At 37.3% G+C, this 25,047-nt stretch overlaps 1 protein-coding gene across 6 annotated transcripts in view; it reads left to right on the top strand.

Moving 5' to 3' along the window:
- The first annotated feature begins 2,449 nt into the window (after positions 1-2,449).
- Positions 2,450-25,047, top strand: part of VRK2 (VRK serine/threonine kinase 2) — a 103,594-nt gene continuing 80,996 nt past the window's right edge. The window contains exons 1-2 of one of the 6 annotated variants that reach the window (XM_058684026.1): positions 2,450-2,561; positions 4,612-4,752. In XM_058684026.1, the coding sequence (XP_058540009.1) occupies positions 4,617-4,752 (136 nt within the window). In that variant the 5' untranslated portion in view covers positions 2,450-2,561; positions 4,612-4,616. Of the gene's footprint in view, positions 2,562-2,649; positions 2,865-4,611; positions 4,753-7,657; positions 7,907-14,054; positions 14,140-25,047 lie in introns of those variants that run through there. The other 5 variants (XM_058684024.1, XM_058684030.1, XM_058684029.1 and 2 more) reach the window with 5 other exon arrangements.

Below are 25,047 nucleotides of genomic sequence, written 5' to 3'. Positions count from 1 at the left end.
TGGTTTAAAAAAGGACTCCCTGAGTTGACTTTTGGATAAAGTCCTGAATAAAGTGATAGAGTAGGCGATACAGATACAGATTGAAGAGTAGTCCAGGAAAAAGGTAAAGTGCAAAGGTTCTGAGAAGGTCAAGGAGGCCACAGTGGTTGGAGGGAGTAGTAGGAAATGGGGTAGTTACAGAAAATGTAGATCCTTGCAGACAAGTCATTCTCACCCAGAGGCAATTTTGACAACATTTATGAAATTTGGTTGACAGTTTTGGTCATCATAACTTGGTGGGAAGGAACTGCTAGGGGGGCTAGGGATGCTGCTATATATCCTACAGTGCTAAATATCCTAAGTATCTATAGGAGATAGACTCCCTCTGGGCCCTCCTCCCCCTCTCAGCAAGGAATCATCTGGCTCAAATGTCAATACTGCCAAGGTTGAAGTAAGGTCATAGTAAGGACTGGCTTTTCCTGAATGACTTAGAATAAAACTAAAGTGTTTTTACCAAAGAATGATCTAATTTAATTTCTTAAAAAGATCACTTAGTTGTTTGTTGTGAATAGACTGAAGGGGTCGATGGGTAGAAAATAGGACAGCATTTAGGAGGGTACCACAATTACCTAAGAAAGACATGATGGTTTGGACCAGGATGGTGGCAGTAGGGGTGGTGAGAAGTGATGGATTCTGGATATGTTTTGGAGGTTGAGCTAACAGGATTTGCCAACTACCATAGACTAAATGTTTGTGTCCCCCTAAAATTCATATGTTGAAACCTAATTCCCAATGTGATGGTGGAGATGCGGCCTATGGGGGATCATTAGGTCATAACCTCCCCAGCCTTCAGAACTATGAGAAATAGATTTCTGTTGTTTATGAGCCCCCCAGCCTGTGGTATTTTGTTATAGCGGCCTGAGTAGAAAAAGACACAAATACACTAGATGTATAGGTGTGAAGAGAAGAGCCATGTATGACTCCTCAGGAGTAATTGGTTGTGCTTGGTGCTGGAGCTGCATCTTCCCAAAGAAATTAACCCAGGGAAGTGGGTAGAAACCTGAACAAATTTGGAATGGGAGAAAGAATGCCCATATGTTTGGATAGGCAACCAAGAGCATCAGTTACATATATACCTTATGGAAATAAGAATGGACACTGTTGGGTTAGTGAATGACGACCTTAAAGGATGCAATTATTCTACATATAGGCTACTGAATTTCTTTAAAAAGGCTTTTTATCCACAGCACCAAGTGCTTTTTAAGAAATGTTTTCTCATGCCATCTTTCATTTGGTGACAAATGTAGGAAGTCCTAAAATCTTATTCCATCAAAGTCATTCAAGGACTTTGGTTTTTCTTTCAGTTTACATTCCAAGTTAGTACTGATTTCCTAAATAGGATGTTGATATATTGTTTAATAATGGCTTTTGGAGCATTTCTTTTGTCTACCCTAAAATATTAGAAGCTCACCCTAAAATATTCGAAGCTCACTATGAGTCATTATTATGTGTTAGAAAACCAGTTAATACGTTTCTCTCACTAAATTATCATAATAATCTTATAGCTAATAACCTGCTGAACATCCTTTCTTGGACCAAACTCTACTCAGGCTCCCCCAAACTCTTTTTCAACTGGGCATGGCTTTTGACTTCCATGTTCTGTCTACATTGTCCAATTTTAGTGAGAACCCCACTAAGTCAGTTTAGGCCAATCCCCCATCTACCACAATGGAACACCCTCCACGTCTAACGCAGTTCCTCATCTTTCACCATCCCCCAGATCAGTTCTGATCACCCAGGCCTGTCTGTCTTCAGCAAGAATCCTGTTAGCTCAGTTTAGCCAGAATACTCCTTTTATCCCTGACATTTCCTCCTAATAATTTTTCATCCACTGAACTACCCCCGCCCCCGCCCCCGACTATAAATTCCCACTTTCCTTTGTTGTCTTTGACATTGAATGCACCTCTTTCTCCTATTGTAACAGTTTGGAGTAAAGTTTTCTTTATCATTTTAACACGTGTCATTATAAATTTTTATTTAACATACCTTATGACCTAAATTTGGTTATTTCCAGTTCACAGGCAGAAAGAAAGAAAAAGAAGAAAGTTTGGCAAAAGAAAGTTTGGTAAAGTCTATCCAACCACTAAATAGGTCTTGAGACAGTATGCCTCTGAGAACCGAAACGCTGTCATAGACCTTCTGACTCACACCGCGCTTCTTGCTCCAGAGGGCCTGGCTAGTGTGACCAGTTACGGGGTAAGAGCTCAGGAAAGGCTCGCCGACTGGTCTGGAAGCTCTAGGTACAGAGATCATGGTATGCGAGACGTAAAATTCCTCCTACACAAATGCACCAAAGTGATCTGATGGCTCATCCTCCAGACTGGCGGGCCAGGGTGTGGCAGTAACAGCCCCCTTTTCCGATTTAGACCCACCGCTCGCTCTTCCCCTGGTCTTCCATGGAGCGAGGGCAGGCCGCTGGCACGCCGGCGCAGGCTGCGGGCGTCGGAGGCTTCGCAGGCCCCTAGGCCTGAGTCCGGCCCGGAGCCAGAAGGCGCCGGGCTCGTCCCGCGCAGCCCGCCCAGGTGCGGGACGTTAGCCTGGGCCCTTCCGAGGGCCGGCTCCGGCCCGGCCCGCCTCCCCGCGGGATTGGTGGCCCGCGGCCCCGCCCGGCCCCAAAAGCAGGCGGGAGGGGCCGCGCGCGGCCTGGCGGCGGGGGAAGCCTGGGGCCGGGCGAGCGCTCTCTCTCTCCCGGTACTGGGCGTCGGGCGGAGCGGTACTTCAGCGTCGGGCTCTCCGCCTGCCCTGCCGCCCCGCGGGCCGCGGAAGGAGCTGCTGTCGGAGCGAGCGCCGGGGCCTCTGGGCTCGGGCGGGTCCCTGCTGCCGCGGTTGGTTGCTCACTTTCCCCTCACTTGGAGCGAGAACCGGCGCCCCCTTCATCTCGCCTTTGCCCAGAGCTTGGGCCGGAGGAGCTAGACCCGGGAGGGGGTCGGGTTCGCTTTTCGGCGGTGCGGAGAGAGCCTGGGGGCAGGAAGGGAGTCTCCAGACGCCCGCGGGCTTCGCGGCGGTTCGGGGCCCGCCAAGGGGCCCGCCGAGGGTCTAGGCAGGCGGGAGGTGGGCCGCGCTATGCCGGCGGCCCCCCCCCCCCCCCTTCCCCCCAGTCCTGGCGCGTGTTCAGGCCTCTGGGCACCGGTTTGTCCCCAGCAACTCGTGTTGAGCGCTTTTCATCGTAGCCCTGTAAGGAGCCCCAGAGCAGAGGGACACCCTTGTGGGGTCGGGGGTGGGGGTGGAACTGGCCTGGAGAGGAGGCCGCCGCTTGCTCGCTGTAACCGCGCCCAGGATGTGCATTTCACTGTCACATTTCAGGTCTCAAGTTCTGATACCACGGACTTCCCTCCCGCCTCCAAAATGTGTTTATCCTGTTTATACGTATTTAGAATTTAGGTCCGGCTGAAAAGTTGTTCTTTGAACACTTTAGGTTTTAACTCAGCAAACATGTATTGGATACCAGTATATATAAAGTATCGGTCAAGGGGAACCCCCACAAAGCTGCTTTAGGCATAGTTCACCATCTAAATTCCCCGCTTCCCTTGTGTTCCTGTAAGGAGGACAGGTGAATACTATCCTGAAAGGTTTCTCCTGTGTTCCTTGGCGCTGAGACCTTGATGCTAAGTAAAAGATAGCAGGGCATTGGATTAAAGTGAAGAAGGGAAACCTTATTAAAAGGAACAAACTTTCTCATTCAAAACATGGAAAGATTATACAACGAAAACTTTAGCTTTCATTTCAAAGTACTCACCACTCTTCAAAATTGTTTTGGAAATACTTAGAGGATTGCAATTACCTTCACATTTAAATTAGTTTCTGGCAGATATGCTGTGGGTTTTTTATCTCCTTATGCAATTTTTTTCTTCCAACTAAAAATCTTTCATTGTGAAAATCACAAACCTGTGTACAAATGTAGTTGATTAATCTCTAAGGCAGAGCAATTTTCACTTTGGTGAGGGTGGGGAAGACACAGGGTAGAGGGAAACAAGCTGAAAGTGTAGTGTGCCACAATGAAACTGCCCTGTGACTTTGTGCTCTGAGAAATTATATGTCCATGAAAATTCTAGACTTATTTTACAAATATTTCCTGAGTACCTATTCTGTGTCCCTGATGTCACTTGCTGTGCTTGGTGATGATATATGTTGCTATTGTCACTTTTTCCTAATCCGAAACTGTATTCTTTCCTAGTGACCCAAGACGTTGTCTTTCATACTTACATTCTTGAAGGAGTATTTACATGTATATGAAATTTATTTTCTCTTTGTCATTGGGAATTATAAACTCACGTCTTAAGGTATATTCTGCCCGGTATAATAGACTTCCCTAAATGAATTTTGGAAATTTTAAGTGAAGTTCAACAGGTTTGTTTGCTTGTTTTTTAATATCAGTACTTCTTAGATTTCAATATTGTATGTGAAATTCCGACTTGAATGTAGTATGTGGGCCTTCCCAAGTCCAGTTGACTTCAGAATCCTAATTCTGAGGCACCTGGGAAAGTGCCCCATAGAAGGTATTTTGAGAAATGAATTTTACCTGGACTTCTTGTTTTTATTTTTAATTACTTGTCTCAACCTTTCTGCCAACAGAAGTGATGCCTCCAAGAAGAAATGAGAAATACAGACTTCCTGTTCCACTTCCAGAAGGCACCATTCTGGATGATATGGAAGGAAAACAATGGGTGCTGGGCAAGATGATTGGCTCTGGAGGATTTGGATTGATATATTTAGGTAAAGTATAACTATAAGTTACCAAATATTCCTATATATGTGACTGGAACTGTGATTACTTACTGTTTTGAACATTGAAACTTTGAAATACAATAGAATTCATAAATATACCTTTTTAAGTAAATGAGGATCATTAACATTTACTAGCATGTCTGGTTTAAGATACGGCTGACTCCACTACTTGCCATTCGTGTTCTGATAATCTTAGAAGTCCTTTCAGAGCATAATTACAAAGTCCACCAGGCAATTGTTAATGTTCTTTCTTGAGAGTGTGTTTTCCTGGAAATTTTGCATTTTGTAGCTCAGAAACCACAGCTGTATAAATCCAAACTGTGCATCTTAATCATTAATATTTAAGTAATACAGGGTTGTGGTCATTTCTTAACTAGGCTTCACTAGAGAATTGAGTCTTAATACCTCACGGCATCTGTTGTGTGGAATCAATTAACTTCTGTCCCGTGCATCTAGATGGTACTTGTTATTTGCCATCCTTGATAAATGAGAAAATAGACCCTCAAATCTATGTTTTTGTTCTTTGGTACAGATAAGGAATCCTAGTTGAGTATATCTTTACACTACATTTAAAAATTTTAAATTATGCTGAACTTAAAAGGATCATTCAGGGCTACCTTAAATCTGTAGTTTAATGATCAGGACTATCCATTACATGACTGGATTTAATGAATAACATAAATATTAGTGATTAAAAAAAATTACTCTCAATCCTAAATGGATTGACTCATTACATCTGTTTTTATAGGAGTTTAAGAAACTGGTAAAAGACCTACACTGGGGAATCTTGGATTCCTTATTAAACATTTCAGACAGTAGGGAAGGAAAAACTTTTCCTCTACTCTCCTAGGTTCGAGAGCTGGGTTATGAAATAAACTGACAACAGGAGAAAAGGTATACAAATTTACTAATTTTTAATGTTATGTACATGAGGATATCACAGTAAAAAAGTGGATACCCCACAAAGCAGTGATATTTGAGAACTTATATAGTGTCTTTTTTTTTAATGTTTATTTTTTATTTTTGAGAGCTGAGACAGAGAGAGTGCACAAATGGGGGGGGGGGGAGGACAGAGAGAGAGGGAAACACAGAATCTGAAGCAGCCTCCAGGCTTTGAGCTGTCAGCACAGAGCCCAACGTGGGGCTCAGACCCACAAACCATGAGATTATGGCCTGAGCCAGAGTTTGACGCTTAACGGACTGAGCCACCCAGGTGCCCTGAGAGCTGATATACTGTCTTAATAGGAGAAAGGGAAAGGGGATGGAGCTCACTTAAAGGAGAGTAAATGATTTTTAGGAAAGATGAATGGGCCCTTAGGAGAATAGATGGGGGATATGATAGTTTGTGACAAAGTTTGTCTGAGATTGGCATCAATTTCTAATCTCCTGTGGTAAGAGTCAGTCTTCTCTGGTTGATGAAACTTCCCTGGAGGAAATTTATAACAATTGAGTCTTTTTTGGAGGCTCAGTCTTTATGCAAATAAAGGGAATTCAGAGAAAGCCTCTCCCTGCATTTGCTCTTTTATCAGGTGCTGTTAGCCCAAAATAATCCTTCTGCCAAAGAGGCATATTTTAGGGTCACACATTTTGCTATCCTTCACAAACATGTTTCATAGATCATGATGGATAAAGCTCTTTTTCTGATAGAATTAAGATTATAATTTTGAACAAGTGAATGTTATTCAATAAAAAAAAAAAAACCCAAAACAAAAAACCCCTGCTTATTAATCATCTTAGTGCCTACTCTAGTTGGAAACATAAGACCAATACACAAAAATGCATGGGTTAGGGGCACCTGGGTGGCCCAGTTGGTTGAGCGTCAACTCTTGATTTGGCTCAGGTCATGATCCCAGGGTCTTAGGATCAAGCCCAGGTGGGGCTTTGCACTGAGCATGGAGACTGCTTAAGATTGTTTCTCCCTCTGCCCCTCTCCCCCACCCATTCTCTCTCTCTTTCTCTCTAAAATACAAATAGGTAAATAAATAAATAAAGCATGGGTTAAATACAGAACATTTTCCTCATTTAAAGGGTGTGAACTTTCTTGAAAAATGCTATGATTCTAAGTACTAGGTTGAGTGACATAGGCAGCTCTGTTAAATAGAAAGATAAGGCAAGCTGTTTAGGTAATTTAAAATTTTCTAAAAGCCACATTAAAAAACGTAAAAAAGAAACAGGTGAAATTTATTTCAATGATATATATTATTTAATCCAGTATATCTAAAATGTTATTATTCCAACATGTTATCAAATTAAAGAAAATTATTTTTAGTTAAAGTCTTTAAAATCCAGGATGTATTGAGTCACTTTCAGGAGCTCAGTAGCTACATACAGCTAGTGGCTACCATATTGAATGGTACTGGTAAAGGCCATTAGAGTATACTTAGAGTCAGCAGAGTAGAATTCCCTGTAGAAGTGTTGATTGAGATTTTGAATTAGCGGATTCTCTTGTATAGCAAAGAGCTAACTAAGATCTCTAATATAGTGTCTTGACTCAAAGTCAGAGAGAGGGAGTTGAATAAATTTCTGATGTCACTGAGCTATATAGCCCTGGATTCCATGGCTTATCAGTTATACTGTTAGCTTTCTGATATTTGGGTTATTTGAGTAATTTCAAAGAAATACTTTGAAATACTTTGATTATAATGATCTTATTCCCTTTCTTTTTTAAATGTAAATATATATGTTAATATGTATTTAATTGTAAGTGCATTTTAAAAACTAAGTATACACATATACACACATTCACTACTTGTGTGGTTCCTGTTGTGAAAAAGAAACTTGCTGAGGTGTGTGATTTATTTGTCTGTATTCAAGTCTTTGCTTCTTTCAGTCTGTGTCACGTTTTAGTTTTTCTCATTACCAAACTAATACTTGTTTTACAACAATTTTTAAGGTTTCATATGTTACGCAGTACCCTCTACTATCTGAATGTTAGAACCCGGATCCTGGGAACATTAGCAAGTGCACAGCACTGAGGAAGGACTTTGAAGAAATATGTAGCTATTTTGAGGAAGAGGCTCATACTTCAGAAAATATAACAGAGCTGTGTGTTCCCAATGTTGTCATTGTTCCATCAAAAGTGGTACTTGTAAATGTAGGATCAGCTCTTTAATGAGATGCCATCAGCAATCACTTTGTTCAGGTTAGTTTGTACTGAATCATTTCAAAGCTGTCTAAGCAAATTCATATCAAATTGTATCATATTTTGCATTTTGCCATGTTTTTCATCATTTCCTGTATATAAATGAAGAAATTCAGATTTTCCTTAATAACACCTTTATGTCCAGCTACATTCTTTTCAGGTAGTACTCCTTCCAGGTACACTGTTTCGGCAGACGCTTCATCAGCATTTGTTGCCTAAGGCTGAGAAGAAACTAGCCGCTGTGTCTAACTCCTTGTGCACGTACGGCTGTCCTCTAGCTTTGAGATCAATAGCCAAGGCCTTTCAGTAATTATCAACCTAGAGTAAAGGGGAAGGAGCAGAGAAGTTTGGTATTTACTCATGACTTGGAGAAATACTGTGCCTGTAGCATTAATAGAAATAGTTATAAGAGGGAAAAGAAAAGTCTGAATACAAGAACAAAGACAAGGTTCTTTGTGTATGAAAAGAGGAGGAGGAAAAGGAACAAAGAAAGCTGTTTTACGGAATGGGAAAAATTGCTATAATTTTAGTATCAAATACGTGAAAAAGTTTCTGAAAATCGAGGGAAGGAGAGAGAACTGAGAGTTTGAATTCTGATTTAATGCTAGGTGCAACACAGAACCAAGCAAACTAAGGGAGAATTGCATAAGTAAAGGCATGGGTTTTGGTGTTAGGCAAATCTGGGTAGAATTCTGACCTGAATGAGTCATTTAGAAACTGAATGACTCCTCCTTAGTCACAAGACTTCCTTCCTATTCTGCATCGTTGAGATAATAGTAATTATGAGGATTAAATGGAGTAATGTTTTTAAAAACTTTGGAACTTGGTGAGCACTTAAATGTTTCTTATTTGTTTGTTTGTTTATTTATTTATTTAGAAACTCCCATCCTCAGTGATTAGCTGAATCTCAGGTTCAGTGTCTGGTACCACAGGGGATTGGGATGGTGACAGAGACATCCATTGGACTGGTATTCCATTTATCTTGCCATGGATTATGATAGATTTAGCTACTGATGTGGTAAAACTAAGAATATAGAGAATGCCATTGGAAGACTGACTTTTACTTACTGACCTGAATATTTTTTATCCCTAAAATTTACAATAGTAGCCATGATGACATAGTAAAAAGTTCTCATTTAAGTTGTATCTCGTGTACCTCAGATATGGAGGATACTGGGTTTCAGAAATTAGGCCAAGTATCCAGAAAAACAGAGTTATATGTAGTAAACTTAAGCCCAATTCCTTTGAAGGCTTATATGAGTAAAAATAGCAATGGTTTATCTGTAGAAGTTTTAGTTTTTTTGAAGTTGGGCATAGTGATGACCATTTAGCATCTTGGGAATACCAAGCACAGAATAGACGTTCAACAGGTATTTTCCTAACAGAATGAGGCTGAGGTTGGGATACGCAACCTACACAAGCCAGTCTTCTTTATTCTCTTCCATAATTACAGATATCACCCTTAATTCCAGTCTATAATCTGACAGAAGTACTCTTAGTCACAAGAAAAGCTGAGACAAGTTGATTATTACAACATCATCTAGCAGAATCTATGTATGTTTTATTGAAAAATCAAAAGCATTATGTTTTAGGAAGAAGAACACATTATTATAACTAAAATTAAACTCTGGTGAAGCCTTAAGATTGAATCACTTGTCCATGAATAAATGTATAGATTTCATCTAAGTGATGGTCATACCTTTTTTGGGACATGCTTTCAGATTAGCTCTACTTTGCTTTAGAAACATAGAAGAAATGTTTTTTCAGGGGAATGAGGAAGAGGGTAGCCTAAGTAGGATTCTTAGAAATTATCAAAGCTTACCTCACTTACTGATAAGGAAACAGACTTCTATTTTTGAAGGAATAGAAAAGATGATTTATGCATGTGTCATTTTTACTTACTTTACATTTTTGTCCACGGTAATGGGTTAATTTTTAAGGTATATAGAATAACGTTCAGAAGAGCCAATGATAATTCTGGCAACAGAGTGGCATTATTGGAACACATATGGCTTCATTATGTATTGCTGTATTAAATGCCATTTTGGCAGTGTCTTATAGAGAAGGCTTTGGGGTAAGCAGTTACTCTTATCTGACACAATGCAACATTACAGTGCCACTGTGACTGTAACTAGGAAATTTTGAAAACGATACTGTGGGAGTGAGAAGAAGGAAATAAACATGAAATCGGGAAAACTAGTACTAGAAACTAGTATATATAGTAAATTAGTTCCCAGATGAAGGTGTGGAGAGAGAGACAAGAGGAAGGGATCACTTGGGATTCTGTGAATTTAATGCACTTGTTAGACCTATACACCAGAAATAAAAGTCTATAGAAGATATATTTTAATTTTGTGTTTGTTGTCCATAGGCTATTAATTTTGAGTTTTTATAGAAAGAGGAGTGTTCCTGTACCTATCAGCTTAAGAAATCTAAGTATTTACAGAAGCTTGGGTTCTTTGTATAAAAAGGGAGAGTTCTTCTAAGGCTTAGCCTTTGCTTGTCTTTTTCATTTTGTTGAGTGTCTGATCTTCTTTTTAACATATATTATGGTTCTTCATTTTCAACATTTTTACTGTCAAATTTCTTTTGCCTTCAGGGAAGATTTACAAACTACTCCATTCTTCATTGATTTATATATTATGTTTCTTCCACTGCACCTGTTACTGTCTTGTAACTGTTTACAGTGGTCAAGGTTTTAAAATTTGAAACCTATTGCTATAGGGAAATTTCTTCTTCATGAAATGAGCTCACCTCTATTGCCACACAATAAAAGAATTCTCAGCTTTTGAGAGCTTCTGGCTTCCTTATGAAATATGGATAAACTTTGCTTCTGAAGTGTTTTGGTTTTTTTTTTCTTTTTCCTTTCGATATGGAAGAAGAGGAATAAAGAGTAGGTATGGTCTTTCTTTTCAGACACAGGAATACCCATGTTTATGAAATAAAGGAGAGGAAAATTAAACTCTGAAGCTCTAAATATGAGAATTCACTTGAAAATAGTTTTTTGGAGGATGAAAACTTGTCCACCATTCACATTTAATGTTACAGAGGAATTTATGGATCTTATACTGCTCACATACTTGGTTTTGCAATTAGTGCTTCTTCAGAATGTTTGTCCCTTAAAAGTCCAATGCGTGGACTTTATACACTATACCGTATTCTACATGGAAGAGTATTGTAGGAGAAAAGGCAGAAAACTCAGTAAGTATGTCAAGACAATTGTTGAATGCTTCCACCGTTCCTTTTAAAAGGATGAACTTCAGTCAGGTAGACTTTTCTTTAACGTCTCCAATCAAGTAATACTTGAGGAAAATGATTCTGTAGAAAGACATCCATTGAAGGCCAGAAACATCTACAGATGCAGTGTGATCCCAAGCAATGAAGCATGTGGCCCTTCATTGGCATTATATGATAACAGGAGGATCTTCTGGCAGAAGAGCTGACTTTTGCTGCGTTCTGCATGCTGCCCCTCCAAACCCATCTTTGATTGGCACCTATGCCCTATTGAAACTGGCATCACACCTTCTGAATGGGCCCAGTGCCAGGCTAGCAGATGGGTATGGGCAAAAGCATGCCAGAAACCCAGTATGTGCATCAAGTTTAAGTATTAGGGGCCCAAACTCTCATCCAGGGATATAAAAACTGCAGTCTGTTGAGAGCTTTTTGTGCTTAAGGTTAAAGGACATGCCATTTCTACTCCAGCTTAGAGGTTGATTAATTTTGAAAGTCAAACAGGAGCTCCCGTGGCTGTGTCAGGCAAAATTCTATCTTTGGTGAATGAGAATTACTACTTCATGTAGGGAAGAGAAAGTATTGTAATGAAGTTTCCAATGAGAGTTACTCTCCTGCAAGTGCCTCCAGCACTTAAGCAGCATGCATTCAGTGGAGATGAATATTTCCATTCTCCAGCAGAGCCAGGTGCAATCAAAGCCAGATCTTCAACCTGCTGCAGTAAAGAACCCTACATTTAGAAAGGGCAGGCAAAGTTTGGAAGAACTCCTTGGTGGCAGCTCTCACCATGAGCTGATGGAGCTTCACGAAAGCATATAAAGGAGATGAAGGAAAAACTCCACAAACAAAAACCCTTCAGGATACTTCACCCTCCAAACCGAAAGAAAAAGTTTAGTCCTTTATCCTCAATGCAGGAATTGTTCTGAATTTTATATCAATAAAAACTTAGTTTACCAAAATGTTAGAATCAACTTAATGCATAAGTAACAAAGTTTTCTATTCTAACATTTATTTCATTGCATGTCTATCATGTATATAAACTTCACTTCTTGAATAATGGATTTTGCATAAAATTGAGTTCTAAATATCATATTCCTTATGATCGTCTCACACCAACTACAGAACTGGGCAGAAAAAGGGGAGGGCATCATTCCTTATGACCACTTTAATCGTATCCCTCTAAATGCTCTTAAATTTACAGGAATGCCTATAAGGCCAGCTGTGGCCAAGAGAAGCTTTTCCTAATCGCCTTATAGCCACTGCTTTTTCTTTTCCACTGTGTAAACTTTATCTATGGAACAGATTCCATGAGACCGTTGTGAATACTTCAACGTATTCAAAACATATAACTGCCACAAATTAAACTACTAAAACTAAAGCTGGTGCATTGTAACTGCCAAGTAAAGCTGGCACGTCCCTCTGTCAGACTGCGGGAGAGTATGCCATACAGCCCTCAGAAAACACAATTCATCCAGAAGCACTCTTGTCACTTGCTCTGATATTAAAACAGAGAAAGTGACATTAATTAAAGAAGTGACATGAGCCAACAAAGGCAATGAAATTCTAAGCTTTGGCTCATGTGCAGACCTTATTCCAACTTACTCTGCTTAGGTATTGTGGCCATTTCTGGAGTCATGTGGCCACTTTCCCCCCTTCCTCCTCTCACCTCCCTGTTCTGGAACATTGTTTTCAGGCAACTAAAATTTTATCTCCAAGGTTGGACCAGCCAGTTGGTGCGCTGGTAGTTGGTGCAAGGTTTCCCCAAAGAGTAGTGTGATGGCATGTGATGCCTTGACTGCACTCTGTAAGTGCATGAGAAGAACAGCTAGAGGCAGAGGAGAGCTGGTCTAACAGAAAGGCAAGCAACAGCTTACACAGAGCAGAGTACCTTGATTTGGTGGACCGGCAGCTAGGGGAGTCTGTCGTAGCTTGGGTCGTGAAAACCAATGGCAGCCGGTGGCCCTTAGCGAAAATCCGAACATGAGGAAGAGGCAAGCGAGCAGGGGAGCACCCACAACTTTCCCGTCTTTTGTTTCCATGGTGTGTTCTTTCAGTGTTTATCTCGTGTCTTCCTACGATGACTATGCGTGTACTCTTTCATTCACCTCCCCCACAACGCTACATGAGAAACTCCTTGTGGGCATTCTCTCAGGGTGCTTAAGCAAGGCCTTCCCTATGACAGACAGTGTTTCAAAAACGATAGGCTAGATGAACTCCAGAGCTAGTCTGTTACGGAAAAATAATTTTCCCAACTGCTAGGTTATCTGAGATGAAATTTTGTGCTCTGTGTACTGTATCATGTGGTGTGTGTGTGTGTGTGTGTGTGTGTGTGTGTGTGTATGGCTCTGTACTTTTAGGGATGTTACTCTGTGTATTCTAGGGGAGACAAGTATCTGTTCATTTTCTTTTCAAGTATATTTTTAAACTATAAGAAACTATGTACTTCATAGATCTTAGGATTTATTGGGAAAAGGCTACTTTGCTAATGCATTGTGCAGGGAGTTAAAAAAAAAACTGGACACCACATTAAGCCTAAACAGTTTTGTATCTAGCAGAAAACAGTTATGCGTAGCACTTGATTGAATTCATCCAGGAGTACCTAATAGCAGACCTAACAGCAAGTATAAACTTTTGTGGAGGGAATGCATGGATGTTGTTTGTTGTTAAATGGATTGATTTGTAGGCATGTAACATGCATAAGAAATCTGCTTTTCAAAGAATATAAACACAACTTTAACAGAAAATAAATTATTGGAATTTCTTTTAACTCAAGTGAATGAAAGGTTTGATTAAGAGTTTTGTACATAGTCAGAAGCTTTTGTTATGGTTTCTGGGCATTGGGAGTTTTATATTTGAGCTCAGGAATTTTCTGTCTGTGTAATTAGTCATGAGGTTTAATGTACATTTTTCATATCAGGCAGACAATGGCTTCAAAGAGACAGCAATGCTGCAAAGGAGCAAGAAAAGAAGGCCAAAGTTGACACACACAGAGGCAAAACAGTGTAAGAAAAATCAACACGTTTTGCAAAATCAATCATTGAAAATGTGTCAGTGTTCAGGAGACTGTCTTTAATTTGCAATCCAAGTGAAAAAGAGTATTTAAATATGAGAGGCAGTATTATTGAGCCCAGCATGCCTGCTACCACTTGTTTGACTAGCTCAGAATAGAACACTGAGAGGCAAGGGCTCAAAGTTAAATGAACATTTATACATTTTAAAATCAAATGAAGGATTCAGACTATATTCATGAATTAATTTTTTTTTTCAGAACCCTAAATTTAATCAGCTGGAATTACTTTTAAAGTGTCATCCTATTTAACTTTTGGGAATGATGAATTTGCCTTTTAATAGGGATGCCGTATTTTATCATGAAGATGAAACAAACTGTCTTTTGTTAATTATTCCCCAGAGACACTGGCCATTTTTCTCATCTAGGCTCAACATGGAGTAACAGCAGCTTTCCCCAAATTTATTTCAAGCAAGAGCAATTGGAAGCTACAACATGTATGAAAAAGAGGCTCATGGAGAGCATAGCTTCCATTGTATATGTTCTGAGTGCCACCTGATGAAATTCTTAGAGGTGATGCTCCCAAAGCCTCACCCAGGAGGCCGTGAACACAGAACACAGAAAAGCAGAAAAGAATGAAAGAGCGAATCTACACTAAAGAGTAGCAGATGAGTCATACGTGTCCGCGGCATCCAGTAACTGCTACGGATAGTTGTTGAAATCTTTGTTAGGAAATCATTATCAACATCAACTTCTACTAAAATCTTCCACTTAAGTGCGTGCCTAGCTCTGTGTTGAATGCTTTACGTGCATTATTTCATTTCGTTCTCTCAATAAACTAATAAGGAAGATGTCGAGGCTTAGGGCGGTGAAGGAATTTGCTTGTGTGCCGCAGTTTGTATAATTGTCCCAATCTACAGTTGAACTCAGGTCTCTTGGCTCTACTGATTGATGTCCTTTGTCAAAGAACACTTTGAATTTAACGCTAGCCAGGGAAGATAGTTGCAAATGACATGCTCGTGACATGCTCATTTCTAAAATAACTGTGAAATATCTAATTGATAGTATTGGCAGCTCATTTAAGAAATCTGTTAGTGATAATGCTGATAACGGTGTCATTTTCCTTCAGATTGAGAACCTGGTGTGTCAAGCATCAGTGATATGTTTTTAATATTAAGTTCACAAAATCTGTGGAGGAACATCTGATATTTATAGTAAATCTAATGCTAAGAACTGGAAAAATGCATTAAAAAAGTACTATACTTGGGTCAAACAATATTTTTATGAAAAAAAAAATGTGAGAGCAGTCAACCAATAGCACATACAAACTGGTAAGAAAGAGTTGGTGGATTTTTTGCTTTTTGAAAAATGAATAATTTTATGCAGTTGTTTTGATTCTAAACAGCAGCAGGAAGATCAAAAGAAGCCTCTTTAAAACCCTATGATACAATTTGAATAGGCATCCTGTAAAAACAGATAATTTAGCAAATATTGGATTGTTCTTGACCGTGTCTTTTTATTCATTGGGTAGTAAAGATACACTAATATTTAGAAAACTAGGTCTTTTGAGAGTAAAACAAAACAAAAAATACTTAGATTAGTAGAATCTTGATAAAGAGTATATTGTCATACAGAATTTGTTCAAGTACCCAAATACTTAATCTTTAATAGAAGTATAATTTGTGCAAGATTATTCAGTACCTTCAAGATATTTTTACATAATAGTAGTGATTTATTACAAATTTATAAATGATTTTATGAAAAAAATTGTAACATTTCATGCAGAGGCAAATGCTTAGGTGTTTTTAGTGGAGAAGAGATATTTAATAGGTATTGCAATGCTAGTTTTTATGCTAGGTTACTTTTTTCTTTGGAGTATATACATAGCAAGGGAAAGAATGAACAAAATACAATATTACATTAGACTATTTGTTTTTGAGCACTTATAGTGATATAGGATTATTAATTTCAATTTCTGGAAAGTGTGAAGAAAAGCTATTCATTATACTTGATCTTGTTTCTATTAAAAGATCATGTATTCCAATTCTAGCATAGATCTCCAGTGTCAAATGTGTATTACAGTTGAGAGTGGATATTATGTACACTTTCTTACAAAGTGTTAGGAAGATGGCAGAGAAGAAATAGTAAGACCCATTAAAAAACATCCCCAAACAATACATGTCAAGATAAGTGAGAAAAAAGCAAAAGAAAGCTGCATATCTAACGAGCAAATATTGCCATGTGATGAAAAGAGAAGAAAAAAATTGTATAGACCCTATAGTATCAGAATTTCTACTCCAGCAAAAAACTTTTGAACAAGTGTAACTGTTCTGAAATTTAGTGTAACGTAAATTGAATGAATTATGGAATCATTGTAAAAATAGAGGTTTTTATTGGAAGAAGGACATTTAAGTTCTTTCTGACCCCGAAAATCTGTGAGATCCAAAAAGATGGTAAGAGATACTGAAACATAGAGGTTTTATGGAAAGAATTGATACAACTGAGCAAAAATTAGTTGTACTATTAATGAACGAGCAAAGCAAATCTGTGTCAGAGAACAGTGACCTAAAAGAGATCATCAAGAAGAAAAAAATAATAGTTCTCTTACCTGTGTGTGTAATATATCTTTGGATAATAAGAATATCACACAAGAAGGTAAAGACCTTTTCAAAATAGAGACCATTATTAAAGAGAAAGATTTCCCTTTGAAACCTAATTTCAGCATGAATTTTAGAAAGTGTTTTAAAAAGTGAGGGCAAGGTTAAAGCTCTTACATAGTAGGTTTTTAAACAAAATACAAAATTTACAATACCATTTTAGGAAATGAGGTCAAGAACTATATTAGCCCTTAATTCATAGGCTGAAAATACAGAGACTTCATGATAGCTAAAAGAAATATGACTATCATTCCAGTATACTATCCAGCCAAATTAAATGTCTCTTAAGAGATAGGAGGGAACATTTGAGGTCTTAGGAAATCTGAAATCATTTTATAACAGATTACCACAAAGATAAAGGACACTTGAAAATATATAATTGAAAGAGACTTATAAGAGATAAATGAATTAAAAAATTAAGAGAAGATTTGATGATAACAATGTACAACCAGTTCAGTAAAAATCATTATGAACATAGAATTTTGTATTGCAATCCATATTTCTAAGGTAGATTTATAAACCATGGTTAGGAATTATAGAGTTGAAAGTTAAAGAAAGTTAAATTATATGTTAATCCTTCAAGCAAGCTTAAAATGTACTTAGTTAATAATGATGAAAATATCTGAATTAGAATGTAGCAGTGTTGGGTGTTTGAGAAACAGGTAAATGGATTGAAAAATAGCCTATTATAAAATGAAGTTAAATATGAAGTATGTATCACTACCACTAAGGAATGGGCAAAGAAGCACAAAGAAGAATAACGATGATATAAATTTACTGAGTGTTGGATCGTAATACAATTGCCAGTTATTATATTTGATAAAAATAGTCTGAAATCCTTTGTGGAATATCATTGACAAAAATCCCTTATCAGTTGTCAAAAGAGAAGTACTTAATGAAAAGATCAAGGTTTTCCATGCGCATGTAAATAGTAAAATAAAGCAGGGTTTTTTGTTGTTGTTATATTTTACATTCTATAGTAAAACCATTAAAAGAGCTAAACAAAGACATTACAGAATGGCAGAAATTTAATAAAGCCAAGTGAAAATGTAATGATAGAATGTAATATGACCAGAATGCTACTGTTGATTTTTATGCTTAAAGAAAAGAAAATCTAGCAGATACTTAATAAGAAATTATTACAAATGTAGTTACGACTGGAGGTGTTATAAGCAAACTCAGAACGGGACAAATCTGTTACCAATAGGTCTTCACAGTTTTCTAATGGAACCTGGCATACAGGTGAAATGGGTAGGGGCTCTGGTCCCTCCACTCATGTTTCAACCTGCGCATTTTCACTTTGATCTTCCATGTATCAAGCTTTGTTTTTATTTAAAGCAATTTTTTTAATGTTTATTTATTTTTGAGAGCCAGAGAGAGACAGACAGACAGAACACGACTGGGGGAGGGGCAGAAACAGCCAGAGACCCAGAATCTGAAGCAGGCTCCAGTCTCTGGGCTGTCAGCACATGGCCCAATGTAGGGCTCAAATTCACGAGTCATGAGATCATGACCTGAGCCGGAGTTGGACGCTTGACCAACTGAGCCATCCAGGCGCCCCCTGTGTATCGAGCTTTTGAGGAACATTCTATCACTAAAAGAGTTTGAAGATAACTGTGCTATAACATTTAATAAGCTACAAAGTTGAATATGCAATTAATAATTTTTATTTGGAGGGGATTTAACACCTTTAGAGAGAATATGCTTTTGTTTACCAACTGTACAGGAACTCATTTTAAAAATTAAGTATGTGGTGATTTAGTATATATTAAAAAAAAACAAACAATTTGGGGGCACCTGGGTGGCTCAGTCGGTTGAGTTTCCAACTTCAGCTCAGGTCATGATCTCATGGTTCATGAGTTCAAGTCCCATATTGGTCTCACTGTTGCTGCTTGTCAGACAGTGCAGAGCTTGCTTCGGATCTTCTGTCTCCCTCTCTCTCTGCCCCTTCTCTGCTTGTGTTCTCTTTATTCTCTAAAAAAAAGAAAACAAGCAAATTAAAAAAAGGAAAAAAAAAACAAAAAAAACCCAGAATTTTTATATGTTATAGTCTTGGAATTCACTGCTGGAAGTAAATACTAAGATCAACTTGCTTGTTCTGTTTTTGTCTTTAGCCCTAACATTCTGTCTCCAGTTTCTACATATTCCAATTGTGTTTATTTGAAGGCCACCTTCCCCTTGAGGCCTACTATTGCTATTCTTTTTGCATTTTCTGCCAAAGTTATACATTGTATATTTGTTTTCAAAATTATTTTTGCCTTTTTATCATTAAGCATATTTTACTTTATATTACAATTGTATATTATATCTTTAAAAAATTTTTTAAAGTGTATTAGAGAAAAAGTGCATGTGCATGCATGAGTTGGGGGTGGTGGAGAGAGAGAGGGCAAGAAAGAATCCCAAGCAGGCTCCATGCTATCAGCACAGAGCCTGATGTGGGGCTCGAACCCATGAACTGTGAGATCGTGACCTGAGCTGAAATCAAGGGTTGGACATTTAACCAACTGAGCCACCCAGGCACCCCTATATTTTATCTTTTTGTTAATATTATTTTTAAATTCACATAGAGAAAAATTGACTTTTTGTCTGTGTATATCTCTGTGGATTTTATCATACCACAACAGTTAGGGTACAAAAGAGATTCATCATCCCTAAAATCTTCCTCATACTATCGCTATATAGTTACACCCTTTCCTTAGTTCTAGGTGGTGGCAACCACTGATTTGTTCTCTGTCACTACAATTTTGTCTTTTAAAAAAAAAAAATTAACGTTTTTTGAGACAGGGAAAGACAGCATGAACGGGGGAGGGTCAGAGAGAGAGGGAGACACAGAATCTGAAACAGGCTCCAGGCTCTGAGCTGTCAGCACAGAGCCTGACGCGGGGCTCGAACTCACGGACTGTGAGATCATGACCTGAGCCGAAGTTGGATGCTTAACTGACTGAGCCACCCAGGCGCCCCCAATTTTGTCTTTTTAAGAATGTACAGAATTCCTATCCATGCGATCATACAGCATGTACCTTTTGAGACTGGATTTGTTTCATGTAGCATAGTACCTTCAAAATTCATCCAAGTTGTACATAGCCATAGTTCATTTCTTTTTATTGCCGAGTAGTATTATATGGTATGGATGTACCACAATTTGTTTATTCTGCTATTGAAGGACATATGGATAGTGTGATTCCTTCAACTTTGTTCTCTTTCAAAATTATTTTATTTCTTCTAGTTCCTACCTTTCTGTATAGATTTTTAAATCAAGTTGCCTGTATTTACAAAAAAAAAAAAAAGGCAAAAGAAAGAAACTTTGCTGAGATTTTGGTTGGTATTGGATTAAATCTATAGATAAATTTGGAGAGACTTGTCATTTTTACTAAGTCTTTCAATCCACAAATACATTGTTCTCCATTTCTTTAGGTATTTGATTTCTTTCATCAGCATTTTATAGTTTTTAGCATAATTGGCCTTGTACATGTACTGTTACTTAAGTATACATGAAGGTTTTTATATTTTTGGTGCTATTGAAAATGTCATTGCTTTTGTAATTTTGGTTTCAAATTTACATTATTAGCATATAGAAATATATTTGATTTTTGCATGTTGACCTTATGTTCCATGATCTTGGAAAACTTATTTATTCTAGGATTTTTTTTTCTGATTCTTTGGGATTTTCTATATGGATAATCCTGTCTTCTGTAAAAAGGGACCACTTTATTTCTTCTTTTCCAATCTGTATGTCTTTTATTTTTTTCCTTGACTCCTTGCACTGGCCATGACTTCTAGTACTTTATTGAATAGGATTGGTGATAATGGATATCGTTGACTTGATCCAAATTTTAGGGAGAAAGCTTTCAGCCTCTCATCATTTAGTATCATGTTAACAATAAGATAGGTATTTTGTAAATAGTCTTTATAAAGTTGAGGGAGCTCTCTCCTAGTATACTGAAAGTTTTTTTTTTTTTAATCAGGAATAGGTATTAAATTTGTCAAATGTTTTTTCTGCTTCAATTGTTATGATTGTGTGGTTTTTCTCATTTAGACTTCATATGGTGGATGACAGTTTTGTTTTTCATCAGAGTCATATGGGCTGTTGGTCTGTAGTTTCCTTTTTCTTCTCTTTTTTCCTACTAATTTAGTCTAGTTTTGATATCAGGGTAATGCTGGCTTCATAAAATGAGTTGTGAGTTAATCTCTCCTTTTCTGCTTCCTGGAAATGAGTAGGAGAGTTGGTATTATTTCTTTTGTAAATGTTTTGTAGAATTCTACAGTGAAGTCACTGGGCCTAGAGATAATTTTTACCAGGAGCTTTTTTTTTTTTTTTTTTTTTTACTTTCATTAGTAGTTTTAGGACTAATTTGGTTGTTTCATCTTAGATAATTTTTAGTAATTTGTGATTTTTAAGGAACTGGTCCATTGTATCTAAATTGTTCAAATCTGTATGTATAAAGTTGTTCATAATTGTACTTATTTTGAGACAGAAGCGTGCAAGTAGGGGAGAAGGGCAGAGGGAGAGAGAGAGAATCTTAAGCATACTCCATGCTCAGTATAGAGCCCAATGTGGAGCTTGATCCCACAAACCTGAGATCATGGTTGAGCTGAAATCAAGAGTCAGATGTTCAACTGACTAAATAACCCAGGTGCCCCCATATTTATTATACTTTGAATGTCAGCAGGTTCTATAGTGATGTTCCCTGTTTCATTCCTGATATAGATAATTTTTATCTTTTTCTTGCTAGTTGCTCTGGGTAGGATTTCCAGTACTATGTTGAGTAAAATTGGTGAGAGTGAGTATCCTTGTCTTGTTCCTGATCTTAAAGGAAAAGCTTTTAAGCTTTTCACAGTTCAGTATGATGTTCAGTATCAGCTTCTCATAATTGGCCTTAATTATGTTGAGGTATGTTCTTTCTATATCCGAATTTTTGAGAGGCTTTCATGGTGAAAGGATGTTGAATTTGTCAGATGCTTTTTTTTTTAAATCTACTGACATGATCTTATGACTTTTATCCTTCATTTTGTTAATGTGGTGGGTGGATTTCATTGATTGATTTGCATATGTTGAACCATCCTTGCATTTCAAAAATAAATCCTACTTCATCATGATATATGAACCTTTAATGTACTGCTGAATTCATTTTGCCAATATTTTGTTGAGTACTTTTGTGTATATGTTCATCAGGGATATTGGCCTATAATTTTTTTTCTTGTAGTGTCCTTGTCTGGCTTGATCTTTACTATTGTCTTCCTAGTCTCTATTTCATTTATTTCCACTCTGATCTTTGTTATTTCCTTCTTTCTACTAACTGAGATTTGTTCTTTTTCTGGGGTCTTAGTGTGTAAAGTTACATTGTTATTTTAGATTTTTCTTTTTTCTTAGTGTAGAAGTTTATTGTTACACACTTTCCTCTTAGAACTGCTTTTGCTGCATTCCATAAGTATTGATATGTGGTATTTTCATTTTCATTTGTTTCAAGTATTTTTTAATTGGAAAGTGTACTTTACTCCTTTATTTTTTGAAATTTTTATAGTTGACACACAAAGTGAGATTAATTTCAGGTGTACAACGCAGTGATTCAGCTTCTTTACAGGATATTCTACACTCACCACGAGTGTAGCTACCATCTGTCACCATACAATACTATTACAATACCATTGATTATATTCACTATGCTGTGCCTTTTATTCTCATGACTTATTCATTCCATAACTGGAAGCCTGTATTTCCCACTCCCCTTCACCCATTTTGCCCATCCTTCCACCCCCATTCCCTCTGGCAACCATCACTCTGTTCTCTGTATTTATAGGTCTGATTCTACCTTATTTTTGCTTGTTTGTTTGTTTTATTCCACATATGAGTGAAATTATATGGTATTTGTCTTTCTCAGTCTGAGTTATTTCACTTAGCTAATACCCTCTAGGTCCATCCATGTAGTTGCAAATGGCACAATCTTATCCTTTTTTACGGCTATGTAACATACGTGTGTGTGTGTGTGTATGTGTGTGTGTATACATCATATCTTCCTTATCCATTCAACTATTGATGGGCACTTAGACTGCTGCCATATCTTGGCTATTGTAAATAATGCTATAGTAAACATAGAGGTGAGTATATCTTTTTGAATTAGTGTTTTCATTTTCTTTGGGTAAATACCTGGTAGTGGAATTATTGGATCATGTGGTATTTCCATCTTTAATTGTTTGAAGAACCCCCATACTATTTTCCACAGTGGCTGTACCAATTTACATTCCCACCAACAGTGTGTGAAAGTTCCTTTTCCTCTACATTTTCACCAACATTTGTTATTTCTTGTTTGTTATTTCTTATTATTTCATGATTAGTGATGTTGAGCATCTTTTCATGTGTCTGCTGGACAACTGAATGTCTTCTTGGAAAAATGTCTGTTTAGATCCTCTGCCCATTTTCAAAATTTATTTGAGAAAGAGAGCAGGAGAGGGGCAGAGAGAGAGGGAGACAGAAGATCTGAAGTGGCTCTGTGCTGACAACAGACAGCCCAATGCAGGGCTTGAACTCACGAGCCATGAGATCATGACCTGAACTAAAGTTAGGCTTTAACTGACTAAGCCACCCAGTTGTCCTCCCCTTCCCATTAAAAAAAAAATAATAATGTTTATTAATTTTTTGAGAGAGAGAGACAGTGTGTGAGTGGGGGAGGGGCAGAGAGAGAGGGAGACACAGAATCTGAAGCAGGCTTTGAGCTGTCAGCACAGAGCCCAATGAGGGGCTCAAACTCATGACCCTGAGATCATGACCTGAGCTAAAATCAAGAGTAGGATACTTAACTGACTGAGCCACCGGGGCGTAAACAAGTGCTATGTATTTTCTAAATTCCATTGTGATTTCTTCTTTGGCCTAGGATCTAGCCATTATGGTCACATAATGTAGCCTTAATAATTCTTATTCTTTGATATTCAAGGAAACCTTTCTGGGTAAAATTATGGGCAATTAAAAATGTTTTGTTTTTGAAAAGAATGTATGTTATTTAATTGTTTTGTTATTTTATGTGGCCTTTAGATAAAAACTGTTAATTGTATTATTCTAATTTATTTTGGTCTGCTTGCCTATACATTATGGATTGTTTTAAAATATTCCATGATTTTTACACTTTCTCATTTTTTTTCTTATAATTCTGGTGGTTTTGATTTCTCTATTATGAAGTACATTATCAGATGTTTTCAAGTTCATGAATTTAGTCATTCCATTGAATTAATTTTTTTCTATTGAATCATTTTTTTAATGATTAAGTGGTACTAACTTTATATCTAGTAATTCTTTTGTCCTCAGATTTCTATAATTTTGAAAATACGTATTCCGGCCTTTTTTTCAGCCCGTTTTAGCTAGTTTATTTATCTTTTCATTTTCTCTGCATCACTAGGTTTTAGTTATGTCTCATAAATAGTATGCATTTATCTATTTTTCTGACAATTTTACAGTTTCTTTTCTTACTGGTGAAGTTAGTCTACTCAAATTTATTATGATTATGGCATGTTTTTTCACATCTAAGATGTCTCTGATTATAAGATACATCATTATTTTATGTACATATGTTGAGTCTCCATTAGATGCTTAAAAGTTCATAATTATCTGTCTCTTCAATCATTCTTTTTGTGTTTATATAAGACCTGCTTTATATCTAATGCCTAATACTTCCCATTAAACTAGAACACAGTACCTTTAAAATAGTCTTACATGTGGAACTCATAGAGTACTCAGTTGGTACAGTCCTATCTTAACATTTTTTGACTACTATCAAGTTTAGGTACCACTTTTCTGTTTTTGACTGGTTAATTAGTTTTTCTGCATGCACAAATCATTGTAAATGACAATTAACTGTAACATGTAACATTGCCAGCAATGTAGAAGACTCAACGGAAGTGAAGACAGACATCTGGGCTAGATTTGTACCTGTATAGGCAGTGACAACTGTCCACTGCTGTGTGGTCAACAGCAACTGTAAGATGTCTTCAGTTATAAGATGCATTCAAATTTCAGAGATAATATAATATGAAAAAATGTGTGGCTAAAAATTGATATAAAATTGGTATTTATTTCTTTCATCAGATTTTATGTTTTCTCTGCCTTTTAAAAAAACTGTTCTTTTCCTAGCTTCTATTTTTTTCTATTTTTGCCTATCTTCCTATTTTTAGGTCTTTTTAAAATTCTTTTTTCCCTTATAGATTTTGAAGTTATTAATTTTATTTCTATTATTGTAGAGGTTGCCTGTAAACTTTCA

The sequence above is a fragment of the Neofelis nebulosa genome, chromosome 9, assembly GCF_028018385.1.
Source record: "Neofelis nebulosa isolate mNeoNeb1 chromosome 9, mNeoNeb1.pri, whole genome shotgun sequence".
Classification (NCBI taxonomy): Eukaryota; Metazoa; Chordata; class Mammalia; order Carnivora; family Felidae; genus Neofelis; species Neofelis nebulosa.
This window is presented reverse-complemented; position numbering and strand designations above follow the sequence as displayed.